The sequence below is a fragment of the Harpia harpyja genome, chromosome 14, assembly GCF_026419915.1.
Source record: "Harpia harpyja isolate bHarHar1 chromosome 14, bHarHar1 primary haplotype, whole genome shotgun sequence".
NCBI lineage: Eukaryota > Metazoa > Chordata > Aves > Accipitriformes > Accipitridae > Harpia > Harpia harpyja.
Window position 1 is genome coordinate 17,061,611 of NC_068953.1, and position 23,889 is coordinate 17,085,499.

Here is a 23,889-nt window from a genome sequence, read left to right on the forward strand (position 1 = left end):
GTATTTAGTTCATGTAACAACTTACCAAGTATACCATAACCACTTAACTCTTAATTCCACAGATCAACTAGTACAAGGAACATTTTTCTTAACCACTCTTGGCAAACGTTGCTTGCTTGTATCTGTCATGCTGGTAAAACTTGACTAACCTCAAATTTAGTAAGTTTTAGTTAGGTCAGAGCAATGCTGTTTCATACATGAACACAAATCTAAGCTCTCCTTCCAGCCCACAGTTCAGGGGCCTCCATCTAATCCTACGCCAGTGACGCTACCAAGTTCTTAGAGATGGCTTACTGGAGACAAGAAAACCCACAGTGATAAAAGTAACAAAATTCACTGAGGAGTGGAAGGATGTTGCAAAAGAAAACAGTACAACAGCTCTAGCCCCACTGAACTGGCTGCTAGTAACAACAGGCAGGCCGAGTTTGGAATTTTTAATATAATCCCCATGTGCTAAAAGTTGTCTTATGTTTTTTACAGATGTCTGTGGTATTTTGCTATGCTATCATACATGTGAAATATCTTTGAAAAGCCTTGACACATATAACCTGGCAAATTAGTGTAGGCACTTGCCCTCCTAGACCTCCACTCCACCCCTTTCCCTAGAGGTTATTTCCTCTGGAAGAGAGATTCGGCAGAACTGACTGTGTGCCCACGTACCCAAAATGCCACTTCAGTGCCTGAACGCTTAAATCTCTGGCTTTTTTTTTTTTTTTTTTAATATGATGGCTTGCACACCACATTGTGTCCTGCCCTGCCTCCCTGGCTGCACATTAACATTGCCGTAGCAGAGAAGTGGGGCAGGCAGCTGGTGCAGTAACTTGCTCAAACTGCAAAAGCTAGATTTGTTGCAGAAAGTCTGCCAAGACTTTAGTCATGTCTAAATTGTATTTGATTTAAAGTAAGTCACATTTTATCTTAATCCATAACAAAAGTTTTACTGTTCTCAAGAGATTTTATTCACTAGGTGAACTATATTATTACTTTTGGTATTAAATAAGGTTGCTGATACAGTAGTAATCTTCATTTCAGTTCTTGGAGACTCAAGTTTTTTTTCAGCCACACTCAACTTAATTGTCCCTAGTGTATTTATCTTTGCAGATGGGAATTATTTGTACAGAGCTACGCGCTAGCATGATTTTCATGACAACTAATTGCAGAAATACTAGTTTAGACAATCTCTGGATACAAAACAATGTGCCTCTCTACAGACAAACAGCTTACACCTAAGGCTAATAATGAAGACAATTATTTTCAGCTATTTGGGAGAGGGTCATTGCCAGACAAATTTACTTTTTATTAAGAACGTTCTTATCCTTAACTAAGCCTTTCAACTGGCTGACAGAAAAGCTAATTCCTATGCAATAAGCTTCAGTGAAGCCCAAGCCAGCCGTAGACACAGCTGTCCAAAGAGCTTGCTAAACACAGTATGTCCTATTACAATCTAACAAATAACACAAAAGGTCTACAGCGGTATAATCAAAATACAACAACTTATACAGCTCTCAGTAATAGTCTGAAAGATTGTCTCTTTGTATAAAAAAGAAAAAAAATTAGGACCAAGAAATCTCAGCTTCTGGAAGCCATACAAGAGGTCACAAACACACATTTATTTCCCCTCCCTCAGGGATTTTAAAAAAGAAAACATACATTTTAAAATATACAGTTAAAACAAAAGCAATGGTTACATAAACAATTTGACTAATTTGGGATTTACAGATAGGGAGTCTACTAAATGAGAATCCTTACAGCCGTTCATTTTCAGCAGAACACTAGAGAACGAAGCTCTAGTTACTTTCTAAATATCTAAAATACCTGCACAAAACACATGTAGCTTTTGGAAGTCAGTTTTGAAGGAAAGCAGGAGAAGAATGTACCTGGAATTCAATGAATGTACCTACATTGCAACATGGATAAAAAGGCAGCTTCCACAAGCAGCTTACAGAACCTCTTAGCAGCAAGACATACAAAAATTTCAAGTTCTACATTCCTACATTCAGTGTTTGATGTTTGCTTGCAACAGTTATTTAAATCTCTACTGCATCAACAGACATTATTTTTTTGTATGTGTTAACCAACTTAAGTGTCACTTGATTAAAACAAATTATTGCCATAATAAATGTATATTTTCCTCCAAAATTTAAAAAAAAAAAATTATTTCTGCAGCTTACAGAACTGCAAAGCGATCTGTTCTCCACTTGCCATAAATTATCACCTGGTGCTGAAGAGTTACTTGTCCACTAAAACCAAATAAACTTTTGCTATTTAATTAGCTTCAAATGAGGTAACACTCCAGGATATGAGATTATACAGTCAAATATACCCAAAACACTTCTAGATAGACTATCAACTTTTTTTCCCTCCATTTGTCTGATTTTCTAGGATGCAGCACAGGAGACAGACTACGTCATCACTGACTATTATTCTTGTATCTCAAAAAGTTTTAATTAACAATCATATTAAATTTGGATACTGACTTGCAAAGTACTGAACAGCAGGCTGAAGCCAGTATATAATTGAATCTCATTTCCCTTAAAAGTAACCAATTGCTACATTAATGCCCCGAGAGGAGAACTAGAAAACTGGAGTTATCTGTTCACAATTCTCACTTTAAAAAAAAATATTTTAAAGCCAAAATGGCACATGATAAAATTAGTGTTTTCTCTTAGACTTTGAAGCAAACCTTCTCACAAAATTCTGTTCTGAGGAATGTATTCCCAGGCTTTGTGAATTATACCTAAAAAGAGCAATTCTGAGATGCTGAGCTCCATCACACAAGCAGGATCTGTCCACAGAGCTAAGGAGAGCAATGGCTGTAACTCCGACAGGCCCACAGCTGCCATCAGCCTTGTCACTGGGTACCATGTTACTAGTATCACCTTCTTCATACACCGTCTCACAAGATGCATGAGAAAGTTGGTAGTGCTTTTATCTGTAACCACAGGAGTATACAAAAGACCGCAACAATAGTTAATAACATCTAGAACAAAAACTGGGGAGGCAGGAAAGGCGGAAGGAAGGGAGAAGAACAGGAAAATTAAGAGATCAGATAAAACATCAGGTATGGGAAATACTCAATAATTTATCATTAAAATATTTCCCTTTCCAAAGGAAGAAACAGAACACAAACGAAATAAATCTGCTGACAACAAATACCTATGAAATACACTGCCCAAATACCCTATTCCCTTCTAATACTGGTCCACCAAGAATAGTAATTTATTACTACTAACAATTAGTGTTAATTGTTATCGCAGAAATAAGCAACGGAGCCAAAAGTTCCCACTGTGTCAATAAGCTGAAAACAAATAATCCATCAAGCAATCATACTGGTATTCATATAGTCTTCTTTTTTTAAAAAAAAAGCTAGTCATTCTGCACATAATTTATTTCACAAGGTCCTCAAATTCATGTATAGAAATTACATAAGGAAGCCAAACCACATACTTCTTTTTAAGTAGTCATATAGCAAAGTCATCAAGACGAATTAAAAGCTTGAACAGTACTAAGAAATCTTCCTTTTACATTACTGTTCCTCAGAGTATCAGGTAAGATGCACCACACAAATCACGTATCTTCTCACCAGTTCCGTGAAGACTGCCTAATCATGACAGCATGAAACCAAGGGAAGCTCCAAGTTTCATACATCAACATTCTCATAGCATAGATTATCATCAATTGGCCTCTACTTTGATGAAGTATTGATTTCAAGCATGTTCTACCAAAGCTCTTCAAAATCACTCCTTTAGGGCAGTTTTTCTAAGGCTTCATACAGTGCAGGCAAGATAAGCGTTTTCTCTGCTCAAGTCTTCCTCCTCTTTCAGGAGGAAACACCCATTCTCTTGCCTTTCCTCTACTTATTTCTGAAACACAAGCCATCGTTACAAAGCAGAGATGATCCTAGTTCTTTGTGCTCTGCTCGCTTAGTCTTAGTCCTTCCTAGAAAAAGCTTGTCTTAGATGTTTGCCGGAGGCCAAAGGACTAAGAGTCCTTTCTCTGTTCCTTAGCTGTTGAATATTTTCTTGTTTAAGCATCACCATTTATCTGGGAGGCACTTCTCTGCTTCCCATATTTTATCTATCAATATTGCAGTGGCCATAAACAAAAGGATGCAAGACAGGCAATGTTTGATGGAAAGTAATACTTTTTATTATATTTAGAGAAAGAATTTGCACATCTGAAATGTTTTTCAACCATATCAGTTGGTCTAAGAAGAATTACTATCTCTTTATATTTTATCAAAGCATCTATCTGTGAACCAACAGGTTCAGGTTTTTAGGCACCAGTCTAAAAGCAAGACCAAGAAATAGCATTCACATGTTTACATGGCCCTCCCAGTCATCAACTTTCATCAAGTTAAGAGATAACTGCATATGAAATTCAAAGTTGCTAAACACAAAGCAGTCAAAATTGGAAGAAAACCTAAATTTCGCACGTGTTTTTCTCGTTAGGTAGCTGATGGTTCAGGAGAGGAACTTGGGCATCACTACAGACAGCTCTTCATGCAGCTACAGCTGAATAAGCGTATTTGCAGGGAACTAGTAGGCTAGACAACCTTGGAAGGTCCCTTCCAACCTCAGATTCTGTGGATAAGAGTATTTTTCAGAACCGAAGGCAAAGTCAAAGAAGGGAATCAAGAACTACAAATGAGATATACAACATATCTGGTCCTACAGTCACCCCAAAAAGGCAAATAATTGCAAAATACATACTGTAAACCTCAGAAACGTGGGCAGAGGTGGACAGGAGAAGAGGGCATCAATGTGGGAATACTTCATCAGTGGAACACGACTACCTATGACTACCCTAGGAACACAAAGGGCTATGCAACCAGATCAGAACACCACCCAGTAAAATCACTCTTATCTATGCTAGCTCATTTTTTTCTCTCAACAAGGTATCTAGAATAGAGAGTAGCCACATAATAGCAAAGTGCTAGCAGGAAAACTATGCATGAACCACATGTAGCTACCCAGTAATTCAAGAAAAGTCAGTTTTTCAAACTCTGAAGAGCTATTGTCTGTCGCAGCACAATAGGAAACACAAATTATAGGTCTGACTATTTATAGAAAAGTTAAATGAACACGAAAGCCTAATTTATTCCTAACTGTACAGATGCATTAAAAAATGTGATTATTTATTACATGCAACAATATGACATAAAGTAACATTTACATCACATATTGAGACAGATCAATTTTAAAGTGCCAAAATACATTCATTATTGCAGAAAAGAAATCAGTAGCTGGATAAAAAAAAACTTCTGTCACTTGTCCAAGCCCAGGTGAAAATACTGGCAGTCAGAAGTTCATGTCCCATTTCAAAACTCTTACTATGTCAGTACTCAACCTAGTTCCCACAGAGACGGATTCAGGATCCTAGGTCAGTCAAGTTAATGAGACATGGATGACTTCTTTGGCTGCTACTCACGACACTAAAGCATCAGTAAGACTGTCAAGAATCACACTGATTTCATTCCAAGTACCAGCGCAGCTTGGAAAGAGAGCAACGGGGCAGCAGCAGTGCCAAACACTGAATGCATATCCTGGGGAAGACATCTAAAAGAGGCATGGGGACAAAGAAAGAGAAAGCAGGAAGCTCAGTTTTTCATATCACCCACAACGACTGGTTTCTTCTCACTATGTAAAAATGCAAAAAGATGATGGAATAATGGGAGAGGAAGCAGACCTTCCTGCTTTTCTTCAGCATTCAAAAGAGGATAAAAAACACAGTTTCAAATGACAACATGCAGCCAGAGACAAACTGAGAAGATGCAATTTAGGCAAGGCCTAGTCTCCTGACAAAGCTGATCCTAACTCCACAATCCTACTTCACCCCTCAGAATTTGGGCTACTCTGTCCTTCCTCCTCCCAGTGCTGTCCACACCAGAAAACCGTATTTTTACATGTATTAGCTGCATCGTGTTACCTACAGGCTGGAAGACAAGCATGCAGTGCTTAAGAACCCATTAGCTCACAATGATTAATCCCAGGACAAAACATTAACAGTGCGTTAGAAAGCTAAGAATACATTCTTTATGCAATACTTTCCTGGCCCACATATAGCACAGACAAGGCCTATAGGAATATTTCTTTCACAGTCACACTGGCACGTTAAGGAGAGATACTAAGGACGCTCGCTCAGTGGGAAGAGGGGTATTTCATTTCCCAGTGCCATCAATCTTACACACTGTCCCTCTCCTCACCACCTCATCCTTCAAGCACTGTATTTTTCTTATAATCAAAGTAAGACTGAATTCAATTAATCTATTCACACAATAACCCCTGCCCTGCATGGAAACAAACTGCTTGATGGAATGAATGTTTTTATAAGCCAAGTTTCAGCCACACCTATGATTTAAAATACATGAAAACTATTGCAAGTAAACTCCAAAAACGATACTGCATTTAACTTGGCTTCAGCCACAAGAACAACCAGAATCGAAAGAGCTGCCTAAGAAAACTTTGATAGCAAAGTTAAAACTTCCATGGAAATCCTGACCAAGTGAAAACAGAAAACGTGCAGTGTTTCTGCAGTACTGACTGCAGATACAAACACTCCCTTACTTTTCCCACCCTGTGGTGAGCTGCCTTCCCCCAAACTCCCACACCACTCGCGGGGCAGAAGGTGGATGCTGCTCCAGTCACTGCTCCTTTTTCATCCTTACTGACCAAACTATTGCCCCACCTCATTAACCACACTCATCCAAATCCCACTCTGAATAGGAATTTGCATATATACAAGGCTTTTGCAGCTCATTAACGTAATTTGAATGACTCTCACATGTTCATGAATTTATACTCTGCCTGTCCCTTTTTACATATACGGGCCAAGGGACTGGGGCAGGGGGCAGATTATTTAGGATCTCATGACAAAACGAAGCATTTTCTGGGTTTCAGCCTAGCATTTTAGTATGAAGTGTCTTCACCCTTTTGCATCCTGATAGACTCACTAAGTAACATAGCTTCCACTTCCAGGTAAGGATGTTGTAAGCATCGTATTACTTCACAACCTTGCTCAGCCTCTATGTCAAAAGCAAAGGACAGCCCAGTACTGAGGAAAAAATAAAAATAGAGGCATCAAGACATCAGTCATGCACAAGCCCAAGGAATGAAGGAGTCATTGCAGTTAATCAACTAATATTTAGCTTGAGCCCTCTACTAAGCTATGTGAATGTACTCTGAAAAACAAAGGCACATTTTTAGAAAACTTTTCTAGTTAACTGAACATAGGAAACAAGTTTCAACACATCTCTGCTTTCCCTTAAAACAGCTTGGCACCACCTCAGAGTTCTACATATGTTTAAAAACAACAGAATAGTACAGGTCAAAGGAAACTATGAAAATCCAGTCCGCACACACAAGCTGGATATTCTTACAGCATTAATACTGTTCTTTTTAAAAAAGCAGGCCATAGATCCTTAGCTTGCTATTCAAAGTTCTTCTATTACCAATGTTTCCGAGTTGTTCCAAGACCAAACAATAGAGGAAGGTCATGCATGGAGTTCTGCAAGGGCCTATGCTGGCACATGTAGCTTAACCTATTCACTAACAACCTAGAAAACAAAGTGATCAGTAGGGTGACAAAGTTGCTAACGATATGACGCGGTTGTAAGGATGAAGGCAAACTGCAGAATCAGTGAAAGACCTCAGTGACAGAGCAATTCATGTACATAAATGTAAAGTGATGCCTATGGGGAAAACCAGACCAGACAGAGCTAGCTTTACATATAAAGTGATGGGCTCTGGGATGACCTTTACCACACTAGAGCAAGCTCCTGGGCCCAAGATAAACAGACATATGAAAACATCAGCTCAGTAGCAGTCAAACACACAAATCATTGTTAGAAATCATTAGAAAGGGAACAGAGAGCAAATGAGAAATCATTATACACTGTATAAATCCCTGGTTCACCCAGATCTCAAAGTGTCTCAAGGTTTTGATGGTCTGATCTTAAAAAAAAAAAAAATATATATATATATACACACACACACATATTAGAAGTGGAAATGTTCACAGAAGGATAACAGAAGTCCAGCATGACTTCCCTAATTAAGAAATAGCAAAAGCTAAGACTTTTCAACATAAAAAAAATACAGAACATGGGCACAGATATATGACAGCAATCTAGAAAACCATGAACAGCACAAGGAGAGTGGACAGGGATCAGCCGTTCAGGCTCTTTCATTACACAATATAGTGACCAGTGCATGAAGCTGGCTGGAATCAGGCTCAAAACAAAATGAGAAGGCTCCTCACACAGCAAGCAGCAGAACAACAGAAATCCCTACCAAAACACTGTGAACAAAATAAGTTTATATAGGTTCAAGAGGAACCTGGACAGGCACTTGGCAAATAGATTTATTATGGCTTGTCCAGCTAGTAGCCCCCATTGCATTCAGAGGGCTGAGCTGAAAATAGCTGGAGACCAGGAGAATATTGCAGGAAGGTGACAGTTATCTCTCATACTTTGTCCTGTTTTCATTTTTCCCTACGCACTCACTTCTGGAAGCTGTAGGAGAAAATACTGAGCCAGATGGACCCTTGGTCTGAACCAGTACAGCTACCTTTACGTTCTTAAGATTCAGTTTATTATGCATATTTATTTTCAGCCATTTCCTCAGCAACCCAAGTGACATTGTCAAGAGCCTCTAAAAAATGTTACTTCTCAACTGAGTCAAATTTTAACACCAAAGAGGCAAAAGTGGAAATTAACTGAATGAAAACCTGTGTGTACACCCTTTAGAAAAACATTATCTAAAATACTTCTAATTCAAACCAACAACAGTTCCGATACTTGATTAAAAAAATTTGAAGCCCTGCCATCAAGTGGCCTCAGCAGATTCACTGACGAGATACTGCTAAATCGACACGGAACCTACAGAAAAGAACAGCTTTGTTTCTGTACCGCTGCTGAAGTTTCTACATTTCTCATTTTGGTGCAATATATTTATAGGTGCACTAACAACTCCATAGATAGCCTGAGCAGAGCTGTCTCTAACAGATTTTTCAATAAGATGAAAGAAAATCTACACAAATACTTGGACAGTTTCAAAGACTCTTATTTTGCACCAGGGAAACAAGATACAACATCTGCACAGAAGTGAGATCATTTTGTCAAGGGAGTCTCAAGAAACAATATGAGAAATTAATGTATCAGAAAACATTCTCATCCACACAACTTTTTACAACACACTCCTGTGGCTCAGATTAGAGGTTTCACCTGAACCAAACACGTTATCCCTATTGTATTTGGCCCCTGCTTATATCTGCTTTTTAAAGAAATAAATACTAGTGAGCTGCACCTATGCTAAATTGCCAAGCAAAACTATGTTCACTGCTATTTCCATTCTATACTCTATTTTGCATGGTTTCATTTGAAAAGCTGAACAGAGCGGCCTTGCTAAGTTCAGACCCTGCTCTACACAGAGGGCAGGAGGAACATCTTGCAGAAGACTGTACATGAAGGTAAGCAGGAAGTTTCAACCCTGATTCTCAAATGACTGTCCTGCTTTAAGGGACAGTAAATTTCATGTGGCTGGACAGTGAAAGTAAGCTATCTGCTTACACAGCAAAAAAAAGCTGAGATGCTCTTCTTAAGAAAAAAGATGCACTTTCTCAGGAGGAAGCTCTGGCACTGTCGCATGCAAAACAAAGCTGGAGGAACCTTGCATAGATGGCTACACTGATCACACCAATATGCAGAAGGACCAACATTAGACTAGACCAGTGAAATGACTCCCAGGACTACCAGTTGTTCTGCAGAGATACACAGAGTCAATTTTAATCCCAGAAGCAACTAGGGATAAATTATTTTCCTAAACTCTGCCTTTTGGCTCAGCTGCTGATCTGCCCCCCTTTGGGAGCCTCAAGAACAGCAGCATCAAGCAAATACACAGTGAAGAGGGCCAAGGCTGAAATCTGATGGACCTAAGGCACCCTACTGCAAACAACACCACCTGCATACAATGGATCCTACAGCTGCTCAATAATGAGTTGTACAGTATGGAAAGGTAAAGCCACAATTGTGGCTGGTAGCTCGAGTACGTGCCCAGTGGAAGAACCACTGTGAATACAAACCCCTACAGCTTCAACGTAAAATTCTAGTGTACCTAAAGCACTCTGTAGTTTTACACTTTGTCATCTCTGGAAGAGAACTGTTTTTTTCCTAGTATAAACCCATCTTAGAAAACCGGGCCTCTAATCTCAGCTCTGCCCAAAGATTATGACTTAACTCCTGCCCAACACAAATTTCTGAGAACATTTATCACGTATGTTTGCACACTCGAATGGCTGTGGCCACAAAAGATCCACCTTCAGGAAGTGAAGGCAATGCTGCAACCAAGCAGTAAGGAGACTGAGCTCAGTTTCTATCTGTTTAATAACCATGCATTTAATGGGAGAAAGGGAAAGAATGGGAGAGCTTGGTATACCAATTTTCAAAATGGACAAGAATCCTATGGAGCCTCCTGGTGAAGAGATGCCTGCCTACTGTCTGTCATCTGTCATCATCTGCCCTCAGAAGATTCACTGCTTTTGAAAGCTAATTTTTTTTATTCAGCCTGGTGAAGAGGAGGCTTTGGAGGAACCTAATGGGAACCTTCCAACGTGTGAAGGACATGTCCAACATATTCTCATGTCACTGAGAAAACAGAGCCATGATCTTCACAGAGGTCCACAGCAGGAGAATGTGAGACAACAGGCACAAGCTGAAATAAGAGGTTCAGGCTGGATATAAAAAACCAAAACAAAACAAAACTGTTTTTACCATGAGAACAGTTAAGCCATGGAAGACGTTGCCCACAGAGGCTGTGCAGTCTCCATCCTTGGAGGTTTAAGACCAGACTGCATAAAGTCCTGAGTGACCTGTTCTGACCTCATAGCTGATCCTGCTTTGAGCAAGAGGTTGGACTGGAGATTTCCCAAGGTCCCTTCCAACCAAAATTACTAAACAATCTACGGTCAGGATCAAGGGAGCAACTAGATGTCAAACTGAAAATAACACCAAGAAAAGCTAACAGGAGAGTCCTACTGAACTCTTGAAGAATTCAGCACAACAAATCATACCTGGGCTGGAAACAGGGGAAAAAGCACTCTTAGTATACACGACAAACATGCAAGGCATAAGGAAGAAAACATCCACAGAGATAAAGGGATGCTTCACAGCTTACTATTCTGGAAAAGTTGTGGGCTGTGTATCAGCTCCAAAGCAGAGTAGAGATTGAAACTCCCCCTTTCTTACTCTCTCCTGCTGTTAGACGTACTTCTAAGATGGAAAATGGCAACTGAAGCATTACCTACAGCCCATGCAGTCCTGGCAGAAGCAGAGAGGAGGCAGAACTCATACGTGTTTATTAGCATGTATCCAGAAAGCTCATTACCATTTCCTAAACAAAACAAGGGAAGTTCACTACAGAGCAATCTTCAGTGATGCACATAAAGCGAGTAACACTTACCTGCCTTCCACGCTAAATCAACTTTAGCATACCCACAGAGTCTTTGCTCTGCTGTAGAGCCTAGGACTCTATCCTTACCAAGCAATGGCTTTAAAAGGCTTCTTTTCCTTCTCCATTAATTATCATGCCACTTCCTATATAAATCTCTTGTATATAATCTCCTATAGACATAAAGGTCAAGCTTAGGTTGACCTTTGGTCTAATTGTATACTAGCTTTTCATTTCTTTGTTTCACATATTCTAGACAAGCCCCATAATACCCACCTTATGCTAATTCCTACTCTCCCCTAGTCTTGGAATACAATGCTTGCTTACAAAGCACTCTTGTATCCCTCCAGTATATGCTAAGGGACAGAATATAACAGGAGAGACATGGCAGTACATCTATACCCATCCCTAATCCCAACAGGAAAGTAAGATTAAGCAAATTGCTGACAAACACCTGGATCAATACAGCTGCAACAGACACCGGAGTCTCAGCAAAACAGTAAGAAAAGAAATGGCAATAGAAAGGTCTGTACCACAGACACAGAGACACAGCACACAGAGAACAATAAAATAATGTTACCTGGTTTAATTTGGTTCTGGTGGCTATTGAAAATTTCGAAGATCAGAACAAGGCTAGGTAAACTAACATCTCCCGTCCCCATCCTCAACTCTATATATTCTCATTTTCAAAGGTTTAACATCTTCTACTTTTTGTTGTAGCCCCAAAGCTTCTAATTTACTTCGAAATAGCCAAATTTTACAGCAGTGACTAGCTGCTCAAAATGGCTTTGATAGTGTTGAGTAAAATTACAGAAATAAGCACCCTTTTGCAAGCTACTGGAGCTCCTTTCTTCTCCTCATCCCCCCCCCTTTAACTAGCAAAAGAATCTACTTTTAAGAAAGGCATTTATTTTCATGAACAGACCACCATCGAAGGTACTACATGCAATTTTTGCATCATAAAATCCAATCATCTTCATTTTTAAAAGCCCAAACCAACACTCCTAGCATTTATTGGTCTACACAGAGCTGGAATAGTGACAGAGCAACAAGACAATCAATACCTGAGCTTGATCAAGAGGATTCCGAAATTCAGCTGCCCAAGCATGTGTCACAGCAGTCACCCAAACAATACATTTTCCCTTTTCTCCCCCCTAAAGAACAGGGCAAAAATTTCTCTGTGATTCTTGCAGGCACATTTGTGTGTTAACCAGAGGTGAAGTTCCTACTTACAGGGGACAGCACGAGCTGAGGCAGCTGGACTACAAAAGACACACAAGGTATTTATCAACAACTTTTTAACATAAAAAACCATGTTTGCATTCTTCACTGAAATTGCGGCTTTCAGAAGGCTTTTACTACTTTTTATGGAGGGCGATAAAGCATTCGTCCATTAGAAGGGCACCTGTAACATCTTTCATCAAAGCAAAAGTTTCTACAAGTGGAGGCATAGCAGCAAAATTAAGCAGCCATTTCTGAGACAACTTAAGGTTTTGTAGGTAGAATTCTTTCCTTGTGGAGCCAAAGGGCCAAACACCAGTATCACCATGTAAGAGAAAAGCTGCAAGAGATCCAATCCATTTTCCAGCCACAAATCCTCTGGGACACTGGGTGATCCCAAGGCCCCACAAAGTAACCCTTTCAAAATGTTGATTCACAGCAATAAAGGTACTATTACTTCAAATTCAATAGTTTCAGCAGAGACCAATGAACCCCACGTTGATGGAGTCCACCAGCCAACTAACCCTGGTGTTCAGGCCCGAACTCACTCATGACTATTACTACAGTCAACAAGGATTACAAGAGACGCTTCAGTGAAATGCGGCAGCTAGGCACTCAGAGGATCGGAGAGAGCTGGGGGTATCTCAGAACAATTACAGGGAGCACTCAAGTCTCAAGTGTTTGGAAGTTCTGTTTTGTTTTTCACTATAATGGCACTAAAGAGAAAAATGATCAGATGTTGACTTCTATGAGAACTGATTACAGGAACTAAAATCCACCATGCCAAACACATTAGTGACAAGTCTGCACTTATCTTTGTGCTCTATATGAATGCAGGTCAGAGTATAAACCATACCAGTCATCTACATCCCTATAAATAACTGCAGTATCTGAAGATATCTTAACCGTCTACACCCTGCTTCATGGGATGCTTTTAAATATTTGTCTTATGTGTCTGTCTGATCCATAAACATTCTTATCAATGGCCAAGCAGTCCTGAGCTCTTCTCCTCCCTAGGGTAACATTTTTCTCTTATTCTCACGGAATAAAGCTAAATAAGATGCATCTTCTACCTGCTTCTTAGCTTCTAAGCCTTTTAACGGTAATTTCTAAATACCTTTATAACCAAAAGAGAAATTAACTGTAAATCCATTAAAAATAACTACTGTGAGCTACTGGTTCTTATACCTTCCTTCCTTCTCACAAGTGTCAATGAATAAGAATTTCACCTGCACAGGCCTACAAATACTTCCAGGATGGCCCCTAATGTTCATGGGGGGTTTATACTAGAAGTGTGCTGACAGTATGTTTACGTGTACACAACATGCAATCTGTTTTTTATTGGCAATAAAGAAGTGCTATGGATTGGGGCTTTGACAGTTAAGCAGTGACGCACAGCTGCCAATTTTATTCATTTGATATCTGCAATCCAGTGTTGAAGACCAAAAGCTCAAAAAAGATACCTAGACCAAAATACAGTTAAAAATACAATTATACTGACATACAACAAATTACAGGCATGAAAATAACGTAATCCGTGGACTGAGATAACAATGAGAAGTGGATTATATTGACTTTAATCACAGAAACACGCAACCCCAGCAACTTAAAAAAGGATTAAGCAAAAATAGCTCATAATACAGAAGAGTAAAATTCTAATTGAACACTGAAATAGGTAGCTTACGATTATTAGCATTGACAATGCAATTTAACACAACTGCATTTCCATACCGGAGATCCATTTGTCACTATTACCACCACCTGGAAGCTGTGCTACCAGCCTCTCCCCCTCAAAAAACTGCCTCCCTGTATTGGGGGGGGGGGGGGGGGGGGGGGGGGGATGTATTTCCCAACTGAGTATTTTTAAATGGTTTGTTTTCATCACCATTGTGTGGAAATGCTATTATGAATTTTCATTCAAACTCTTGGCTCACTTTTTTTTTTTTAAGTATAAATTGTGTCTAACAAGAAACACACCAGGGATCTCTTCAATCCCCAAAGGCACTTTCTTAAAAGGAGAGAGAACAAAGGAGAAAACCTCCCAGCATGTGCTTTCCAAACCAGCTTCTTAGGACAGTATCAAGAATGACAATACTAGAACATAAGCTTTTCTTTTTCATTCTTTGATCCATGTATAATTGAATTGATTATTGCAAACTGTGTAATGATTTCCAAAAGACTTGAGTAGAAGGCAGAGATCACAACAATCTAATAACCAATTTAAAGAGATGTAAGAAATATTGAAGGAAAGATTTAATCACTCAAGTGTACTCCTTCCAATTAGAAAGAGCTTTAAATAGCTTACCTTGAGATAAATTAGAGTCTGTATGCAATTATACAGGAATAGTAATTAAGATGAGGAAAATTCACATATGCCTCAGCCTATAGAGTTAGGGAGGTAATCCACAGAAAAACAGACTTTCGGTTACCTTGTTTCATCAGCAGAAATGAAAACATACTGGTTCAATTCATGCAAACCTTCGAGAGTCCCAAAGAATTCAGTAACCTTACAAGTCTAGGATCTGCAAACTATGTTTGATCTATCTGATTTTTTTTTTTCCCAACAGGACAAACATTCTCAAATGGGGCAAGAGACTGAAATACTCTTGATCATGGTAAGAAAATACATTACAGGAAACGCTATTTCATGATTTATAACTCTATGAAAATTATGGCAAGTAAGAATGATCACTGTTTTTCTGGAGGAAGCAAGAACTTTTATTTTATTTACTTTGTGCATTTGGTAACACCACCTGTTATATCACACTCCCCAATTTACATGTGTGTACATTACCCACATGTACCCCCATGGTTCTTTACACCGGAAGGCAAGAAAGTTTTAGAAACTTGACTAAGTTTTTCTGACAGACTATATGGCAAGGCAAGTGAGTTACTGTGCAACTATTACATTTTATTTTAGTTTTTAAAGGTCACTAAATCTGAAATCAATGCCATTTGCTAATTAATGAGAGAGGTGAAAAGACTTTACCTAAGAAAATTAAAATAATGAAAGGAATTCACTGTTCATTCTTCAAATAGCAGAGTCTTAATCACAAACCCTCCCTTAGTTACCTTTCGACTTTCAAAAAAAGAAATTATTTAAAGACACGTTTTCTGGGGATGCATTCCTGCTTAAAAATACCCACTGCACCCAACTACGATATAACAGCTTTCCATTAGCCACATTTTTCCAAGGAGCACTCACCTCATCCAGTACCTAATAACTGAGCTGCACTACTTCTGGAAAACCGGTATGTGACAGCTACAAACTCGAAGCAGAAATTTCATGCCCCCTTGTCTTTCCCTCTCCTTCCTGACAGAGGAGGACACACCCACACACCTCTTTGTACAGTCTAAAGAAAAGAAAATAATGTATTGGAATTCTTCAAAGCATGAATTTATAACTATTTTTTTATGTCAACTGCAAAGCTCCCATAGCTACCAAAAAAAAGCCAACAACAACTTTTCACAGAATGCAGCGTTACCATCCTACAATCCCAGCCTGCAAGCACCACAACATATCCTGAGCAGCAAAGTGAAATTGAAAATAAACGAGTCAGTTTGGCATTTACCCTTCAGACCCCTGAGGCAAAAACAGTACTTGAAAGAAGAAAAAAAAAAAAAAATCCTAATTTCTCTCTATCGGTTCTCAAGAAGCAGGTTTCTGAAAGGGATCAATAAAGAAGTCCAGGATGACAGGCAGACACAAATACACTTCTACGAAAGCTCCACCTGGAAAGCTGCAGAGAAGGAGAAAAGGATAGGCCTCTATGCTACGCTTGTGCAGACCAATGGCACTCCAACCTGACTATACCCACCCAGAGCCCGGAGGCTCCACGATGGACAAGAGGCGAGGCTTCAGGTTTCAAAGCTCCTAAGATCAATAAATTGTTGATTTTCATAGTAAAATTAGCTCTCGTCTCTTTTAACTCTATTTGAGTCAGTCTTGCTTGTAAAGGCATCACATAAACCCAAGCTGGCTACTGCGCACCAAAAACTCTTAAAGTCAGTTACCAAAACACACTACTCCATTTGCCACACTAAGATTAACAAAAGTTTAACACTGGAATCACATCTCAACCCTTTGCCTCATTATGTGGGAAGCACAATTTGAAAAAAAAGGCTTGGGGACAACACAGCTCGAGCAATAGACTCTGCAAGATTCCCAGAAAAACAAAGGACAGAGGAGGATTTAAAGGAGAATCTATTTATCCTGACCTGGCAGACACAGACCCCCAAAAGTTAGAACACGCACAAGATTTTACACTATTTTCCATCCTGACAGCTCTTTAAGCATCTAAAAATGAAAGCACAAGAAACCTTTGATACACAGAAAACTAAGACCTACCGAAACTCTATGGAAAGACAAAATATTTCCCTAGTCATATTTTACATATTCTCTAGTTTGCGTTACACATTTAATACATTTCTGATTTGTGTCTTTCTCTGTATTAACTTAAAAGTATGAGACAGAAGCCCTCCTGATGAATAATGACCCTATGACAACCACAATGAAATTCTCAGACTTTTAAATACATCACCAGGTGTGCAAGGCAGACTTTGCACCCCCACACACCTTGTCAAAGTGACTGGAAAGTTTTCTGGGGTCGTCTTTGTTGGATTTTTTTTTTTTTTTTTGGTGCACAGCATGCATACCCTGCCACCCACTATTCCACCACTACTATTCCTCAAAATACCTGATGGGATGCGCTACGCAGAGCTGCTCCCTTTCCTCCACCCCGGGCAGACTCCCATCTAAGCCCCCCTCCCCGCCCAGCTTCACCCACTCGGGGAGCTGTAACTTCGCTCGAGGGTGCTTCGGAGCACCAGGTTTCGATGCGTTTCGTAGGATGACAGAGACAGCCGCAAGCTTAACATCACGTAACTCCTCAACATCTGCTTGTGACGTCCTTTATTTACCGGGGTGGGAATGGGGCGAGGTAAGCGGGGCTCCCCCGGCAGGTCCCCCCCCCCTCCCCCGCCCAGCCGGGCGGCGAGGGCGCTCGTTAGGAGCCGGCCGCCTGTCAACGGCGGGCAGAGCCGTTCCTCGGGGCTCTCTCCCCGCCCGGCGCCGCTGGCGGAGTCCCCTGGAAACTTTGCGGGGAGCCCAGGGAACCGTCCCCCGCCTCGGGGGCGGCCGAGCCGCGCTGCCCAGCGCTGGCAACTCCCGGGGGCTCCCCCGGCCGTCGTCGTCGCCGCCGCCCTCACCCCCACGACGGCCCGGCCCGAGCCCAACCGCCCCCCTCCACCGGCCCTGAGGGGAGCTCTCCCCCGCTGCCGCCCGACGGGGCTGCCCGGCGGAGAGCGGTCGGGCGGGAGGCGAGGAGGGCAGAGAAGAGGACAGCTCCGCTCCCCGCCCCGCTCCGCTCCGTCCCTCAGCCCCCGCTGCCGGCGGGGCGCCGCCGCAGCCACCCCGGCGAGGCAGCGCCGCGGGGCGCCGCACGGCGCCGGCAGCGGCTTGGCTCGCCCCCGGAGCGGAGGGGAGCACAGCCCCGGCGGCCCCGAGCGCGGCAGCGAGGAGCATCGCGAAGGGAATTGAAGCTGCGCTTTACCTTTAGTTCCGCACTGTCCGCCATCTTGCAACTCCAGGCGCAGGCGCAGTGAACCCCGCCGGGACACCGCCCCCCCGCCGCCCCCCCGCCGGCACGCAGCGCGCAGCGTTTGAATCGCGGCGCCATTTTGTCCCTTCTCTGCGTTCCGCCGGGCGGGGGGGGGGGGGGGGTGTCTCGGGCGGGGAGCGGCCCGCAGGATTCCTCCCCTGGGCTGCGGGGAGCCCTGGGTCTTCGGTGGGGGATCTCCGATCCGCCCTGGGGGCAGCGTGTCGCCGCCGCTGCCGCCCTGCCTGGCAAGTTTCCCCGTGGTAGCGCGGCCCCCTCTGTCCCGCTTTCCGCGCTGCTCACTCCGTGAGGGGAACGGGGCGCTGAGGGGAGAGCGCGCAGCGTTCCCGAGGCCGGGCCGCTGAGGGTGCCCGCGCCCCGGGTGTCCTCAGCCGCGCCGGGTAGAGCCCCCGGCTGCCGGGGGGCCTCTCGAATAGGGTCACCAGAGGGAAGAGGTGGATACGCATTCCTGTAGTAATAAGTTGATTAAAATTGGAATTTGCAACTCCGCTTCCTGCTACTTAGTCCGCAGCTTTAAGTGCCTTAGGAGTGGTACAGCACGGGACTAGGCTGGGGTCTCTCAGCGGGCGCCTGGGTACCCCGCTCTCCCGACGGGAGCGAGGCGGCGCGGGCCAGCCGGGCTCCGCCGACGCCGAGGGTGGGTGCCCGGCTCCGGCCCAACCGCTCTGCTGGGGCGCGGCGGGTGGCACCGCGGCTGCAGGACCGGCTGGGAGAATGTCCTGCCATCAGCCGTCCTCCGGCTCCCGATTTGTACGAACAGCAGCACGAAGCGGGAAAGGTTAAGTTTTTATTTCTCTGAGCTACTGCAGAGGAAGTTCAGGGGATCAACGTAAGCTTGCCCGGGTTTTCCTCATACTTAGGAAAAGCAATACAAGTGTTTTTAGGAGGGCCTACAGAATCAGAGCAGAACTTTTAGATCCAAATGCGCCCGTGTCGTATCATTTTTGAGCAAAATGTGGGTTCTTGCAACAGCAGACCAGATAATGCAGAGGAGAAAAATATATACCAAAAATGCTACTGGCAAGATTACTTCATCAGTTGTGGAGTTGATCGGCTTAAATACTAGCATTTAAGTCACACACCTTAGCTTGATTCAGCTTCCTTTTACCTACGAGTTACTCTATTATAATTACAGATTGCCATGACGCTTTCTCCACTTGGCCTTTGCCTTCGTGCATAGGACAGAAAAAATTTGTTGTACACCACCAATATTGTACATCCTTTTAAGTGAGAGAGATACAAAATTTGCTCTTTTTGCATAGCTGCTACAAAATTCATCATTGTACATTCAGAAAGCACTTCTATTATTTGCATTGCAAGACAAGCATTCATGTCCCCACTCTGCAGATTAAAGAAAGCATGCTTGAGGCCACACAGGGAATCAGTGGTAAAGAAATTACCACTCATGATTATTACTGAATTATAATTTATGTCTCCCATATGACCTGAATAGTTAGCCACAATTTAAAATTAGGGAGTTTCCATTGAGGGAAGAGTGTGATAGTGGAATCAAATATCTTTCTACTAAGTAGCTTTTTGATACCTGTTTATTGGTAAGAATAAAGTCCTGATTCTGTCCTGTTTATTGGTAAGAATAAAGTCCTGATTCTCTGAACAAAGGAGAACAATGCACATCTCTTTCCAAACATTTCATTTCAAAGCATTTCACCCAGAAACATTCCCCAGCTTTGTCTCAAGACCAGATTGACAGAAAACCCAGGTGCGTCTTTTGACTTCGTGCTGGTACCCGTCTGTCTTCTCCAGGTCATGCGCACGTCCCATTTCTATTGCAAATATGCCAAGTATCCACTGTTCTCATTGATTTCTCTTACAGTTCTTGGTGTTCAGCACTGGCATATCAAATGAAGCATTCAGAAAATGAGGAGCAATTAGAAAAGGCTGATGAGTAATAATACTCTGATACTCTGGCTTAATACTGCATGTAATGAAGACTTATCATAGTGTCTAAAATGCTGGTTTTGGGAGGGGGCAGGGCGCTAGGCAAGATATCTAAAAAAATAAAAGTCAGATGACTACCCAGTACACCCACATGTACCATAATTAGCTGATCTATTTCAGTGGTCTGAACCAGCCCAGTTTAGAATACTTCATTTTGAATGATGGAATATGTTTAATAATCATGATCTAATATGATCTATGAGTTTGTGTCTAGTTTAAAGAATTTGGCAAAAGATCTATAATCATATAAAGACAAATCCTTTTTTTTTCCAATTGCTTCCTCCCCTCCCCCCCCGAAAGAGGTTTGCTGCACAGCAAACAGCTTTTCCTCTGCTTCTTCACTTCCTACCAAATTCAGTGGGATGTGGACATGTGCTTAAGTGCTTTGCTAAATCATGGCATAACACTATCAAACCTGACACATGGCCATAAACCACAGTGTCCTCTTTCAAAACTTGCTTTAAATAAAACAGGCCGAGAATGTCTTCAGATACATTAAAATAAGGAAGCAAACTAGAAGAGAAGATACAGAATATTCAATTCAGAATGGTTCACCCTAAATACTGTTAAGTGTTTTTACAGACAAAGCTAATACAGGCCATTTATTTTTCAGTTTGGACTTCTGATAGTCACTTCTTTTTTAATGTGGTATATACTTTAGTATGAAGAAGGAACTTAATGTGAAAAGCAATCTGTGCTTCTATTTTTAGACATTTACATGTAATGAAATTTTGTTCCTCTCTATTCCTGAGACTTAGATGATGGTTTCTTTGCCAAGAAAAGACTTTGTCCACACACAGTAATTTTCAAAGGTGCTCTCAGTTGCTCCAGCTCTGCTGCAGCTCTGTCAGTGATGGCAACACTCAGGTCTGTCACAATTCTGTCTTCATTTCAAAAGGACATGCCCATCAAGTAGTGCAACTGAGGTGCAACTGGAGCAGGTAAGAATACCTCCAAAATAGGCTTCCAGTTGTCAGTCACCTCTGTTTCTGAGCTAAAACTACAATATTTTTTCTATTAACCTTTGGAGGGTGGGCAGGAGAGAGAGAAAAATGAAGATCAGGGTTTTCCTCAACCATTCAAAGTTTTGATATTTTCAATTCACAGTTTTCAGAAGGTCATTTCCCCCTTTTTGCCATATTGCAGCAAAATAAATGACTTCCAAAATCTACCTTCCACCACCATTTCTTCTATTTTCCTATTCTGTAACCTCCCCAAAAATGTACTGTCACGTAACTCACTTGCTTAAAACCATGTTCAGACACAATAACATTTTTAAAACAGATATTCATTTTTTCTACTAACATGTTGTTTTCATTAGTCCGAGTCTCCAAGACTTTTCCCTCTTTGTCTAGTAGTCCAAACTTACTCTCTGCTCAAAAGTAATGGGGGACATTTTTGATCCTGAATATAACTTAAGTTGTTTAACAATAGATTCTCAGTGACTCTGTTTCTTGATAGAAAAATGTGACCAAGCCATTAAAAACATCTTTTATTCCTGAGATTGTTGGAGGCATAAAAAACATTTAGAAGTGTCACTGAAATAGCCTCTTCTGGGGGAAAAAAAAAGTCATAGAGGCACATTTTGGTGAAAATTACTTGGCTGTATGTGAAGGAAATGGAGTAGCCAGTATATCAGATAAAATAAATCCATTTCATTCTTTATAAGCTATATACGTGGCATTGCTCAATATGCTGCATAGTAAGTTCAGCAATGTTGAGTGACTGAGAGTTGGCTGGTACACACATCTCCCCCTTAATTCACATCCAAGTGCAATATTATATTAAATTATATTATATCATGTTATGTTACCATCATCTCTCGAATTTGACCCAAAACAAGGGCTGCTACTTGCTTAGAAAAGGAAGATTGATTACATCTTTGCTGACTGTGTTATTAAAATTTACAGAGGGGGAGTTAATCACATAAAATCCTAAATTAGGAAAAGATACTGGACCATTTTGTTAATGTCACCTCTTTTATATCCTTAGATCTCCTGGTATAGCAATGGTATTGCAATATGGAAAGCATATGTAAATGAGTTACTATAATCTTTAATTACATATGCAGCGTTACAGCATGACACATCCCAGCTTTATTTGCCTATTTCCTGTTTTTTCAGTTCTTAAATATCAACTTGCCTTATTGCTGTACACATATGAGTGCGGTTTACAACACCAAGTCCTCAAAGCCTACCATGGCCATGGTACAAACTCTTTCCCCATTGCAATTTTTGCAAATCTTTAAAAATTTTAATTGCACTCCTTGATATTTGAATGCCTGTATATTGTATTCCCTGTCTGGAATTACACACATTCCAAGTCAAGCTCAGTTCCCTATGTACTTTACTGCTATACAAAGCATTGCAGCTGCAAGACAATAGTAATAGACACAACAATTAGCCCATTCTTTAAAACTATTTGTTTAGCCTTTTCCACTCCAATATCAATGGATGATATGTGCTTGCTCATAGCGCTCCACTAATGTTCTTAAGGCCTGTCCTTCATAATTAAGCTATTCTATATTTGGACTGAGTCAAATGAAGTATCAGTCATGTCAAAAGGAGACTACATTTTAAGGTGAGGATGAACAGAGCGAAGTCTTCCCGCTCGTCTTCCCGGGGGATCAGCCTGCTGCGGCTGCCCGACCACACTGCGCACAGCCTACAGATCGCAGTGATTGTTTGCTTTCTGCCCAATGCCTTTCAGGTTTTGCACCTTCATAGAGCACAGGTGCAGGAAAAGAAAAGTGCCTGGATGACCTCCGAACCAACCACAGAGGTATCATGCAAAATGCCATGTTTAATTTTGTACACAACGACAGTAGTCTCAACAGCAAAACTCATTTACACTAGAGTTTTATGTCATAGGGGACTGCTTTCTGTGTTGAAATGAGGCATACATGTTACAGGCAGTCCAAGCTAAGGAGGTAACAGCATCCTACTGGCCTTGCAGCATTTATTTTAACTTAACTAAAATTAACTTCTGCAACTCTTATCCCAGGACAACTGCCACTGTTGAATGGACCTAGTTCTGTATGTACCTTTGTTCACTTTTCTCTGGGCTTTAATTTGAATTGTTATCTTTTTCTTTTTTTTTTTTTAATTAAAGCTGGAATAGTTTATTCTCTGAGAAGAAATGGTCATTCCTGAGGTATTCATCTACACTTGTAAAAGCATTTCCTTTGGCTGAGTTGAATTCAGATTTTTTTGTCAACAAAATTCCACTTTGCTGAATCACAATTGGGATTTTTTGTCATTAGCACCCATTTTCATAATGTGTGCATGCAGTACAAGAAGAAAGAGTAAAAAGCAACTGCAACAGGCCATTGCCGATCCATAGTGAGCTGTGAAGTGCGTGGTGCCGTATCAAAGCCAATACCTAGAGTGTCAGATGCTTCAGAATCTTGAAATTAGCCAAGAACTATTCAAACACGAGGACAGAAAACTACAGAAAGCTACATCTATTTCCAAAATATCTGCAGAGAGGTGAGGCAGACTTTTAAGTTGTACAGGCTTACAGCATCAACAAAACCAGGTTTTACCTCTGACAAACTCTCATTCCAATTAAAAGTGATTATATGTAAGACTGCAAGGTCCCAGTGCTTAAGAAGTTACTTTCTACAGATACTAAATAATTCCTAATAA

General features: G+C 41.3%; 1 protein-coding gene across 5 annotated transcripts in view; it reads right to left on the reverse strand.

Annotated features, from left to right (window-relative positions):
• The window catches only part of PIAS1 (protein inhibitor of activated STAT 1), a 63,347-nt gene extending 45,004 nt beyond the window's left edge, over nucleotides 1-18,343 (reverse strand). For 4 of the 5 annotated variants that reach the window (XR_008238257.1, XM_052807923.1, XM_052807924.1 and 1 more), the window contains exon 1: nucleotides 18,218-18,290. Coding sequence is in view for 4 of the 5 variants with exons in the window: in XM_052807923.1 (XP_052663883.1) it covers nucleotides 18,218-18,241 (24 nt within the window). In the remaining variant the exon portion in view is untranslated. Of the gene's footprint in view, nucleotides 1-18,217 lie in introns of all 5 variants that reach the window. The other variant, XM_052807921.1, reaches the window with a different exon arrangement.
• Nucleotides 18,344-23,889: the final 5,546 nt, after the last annotated feature.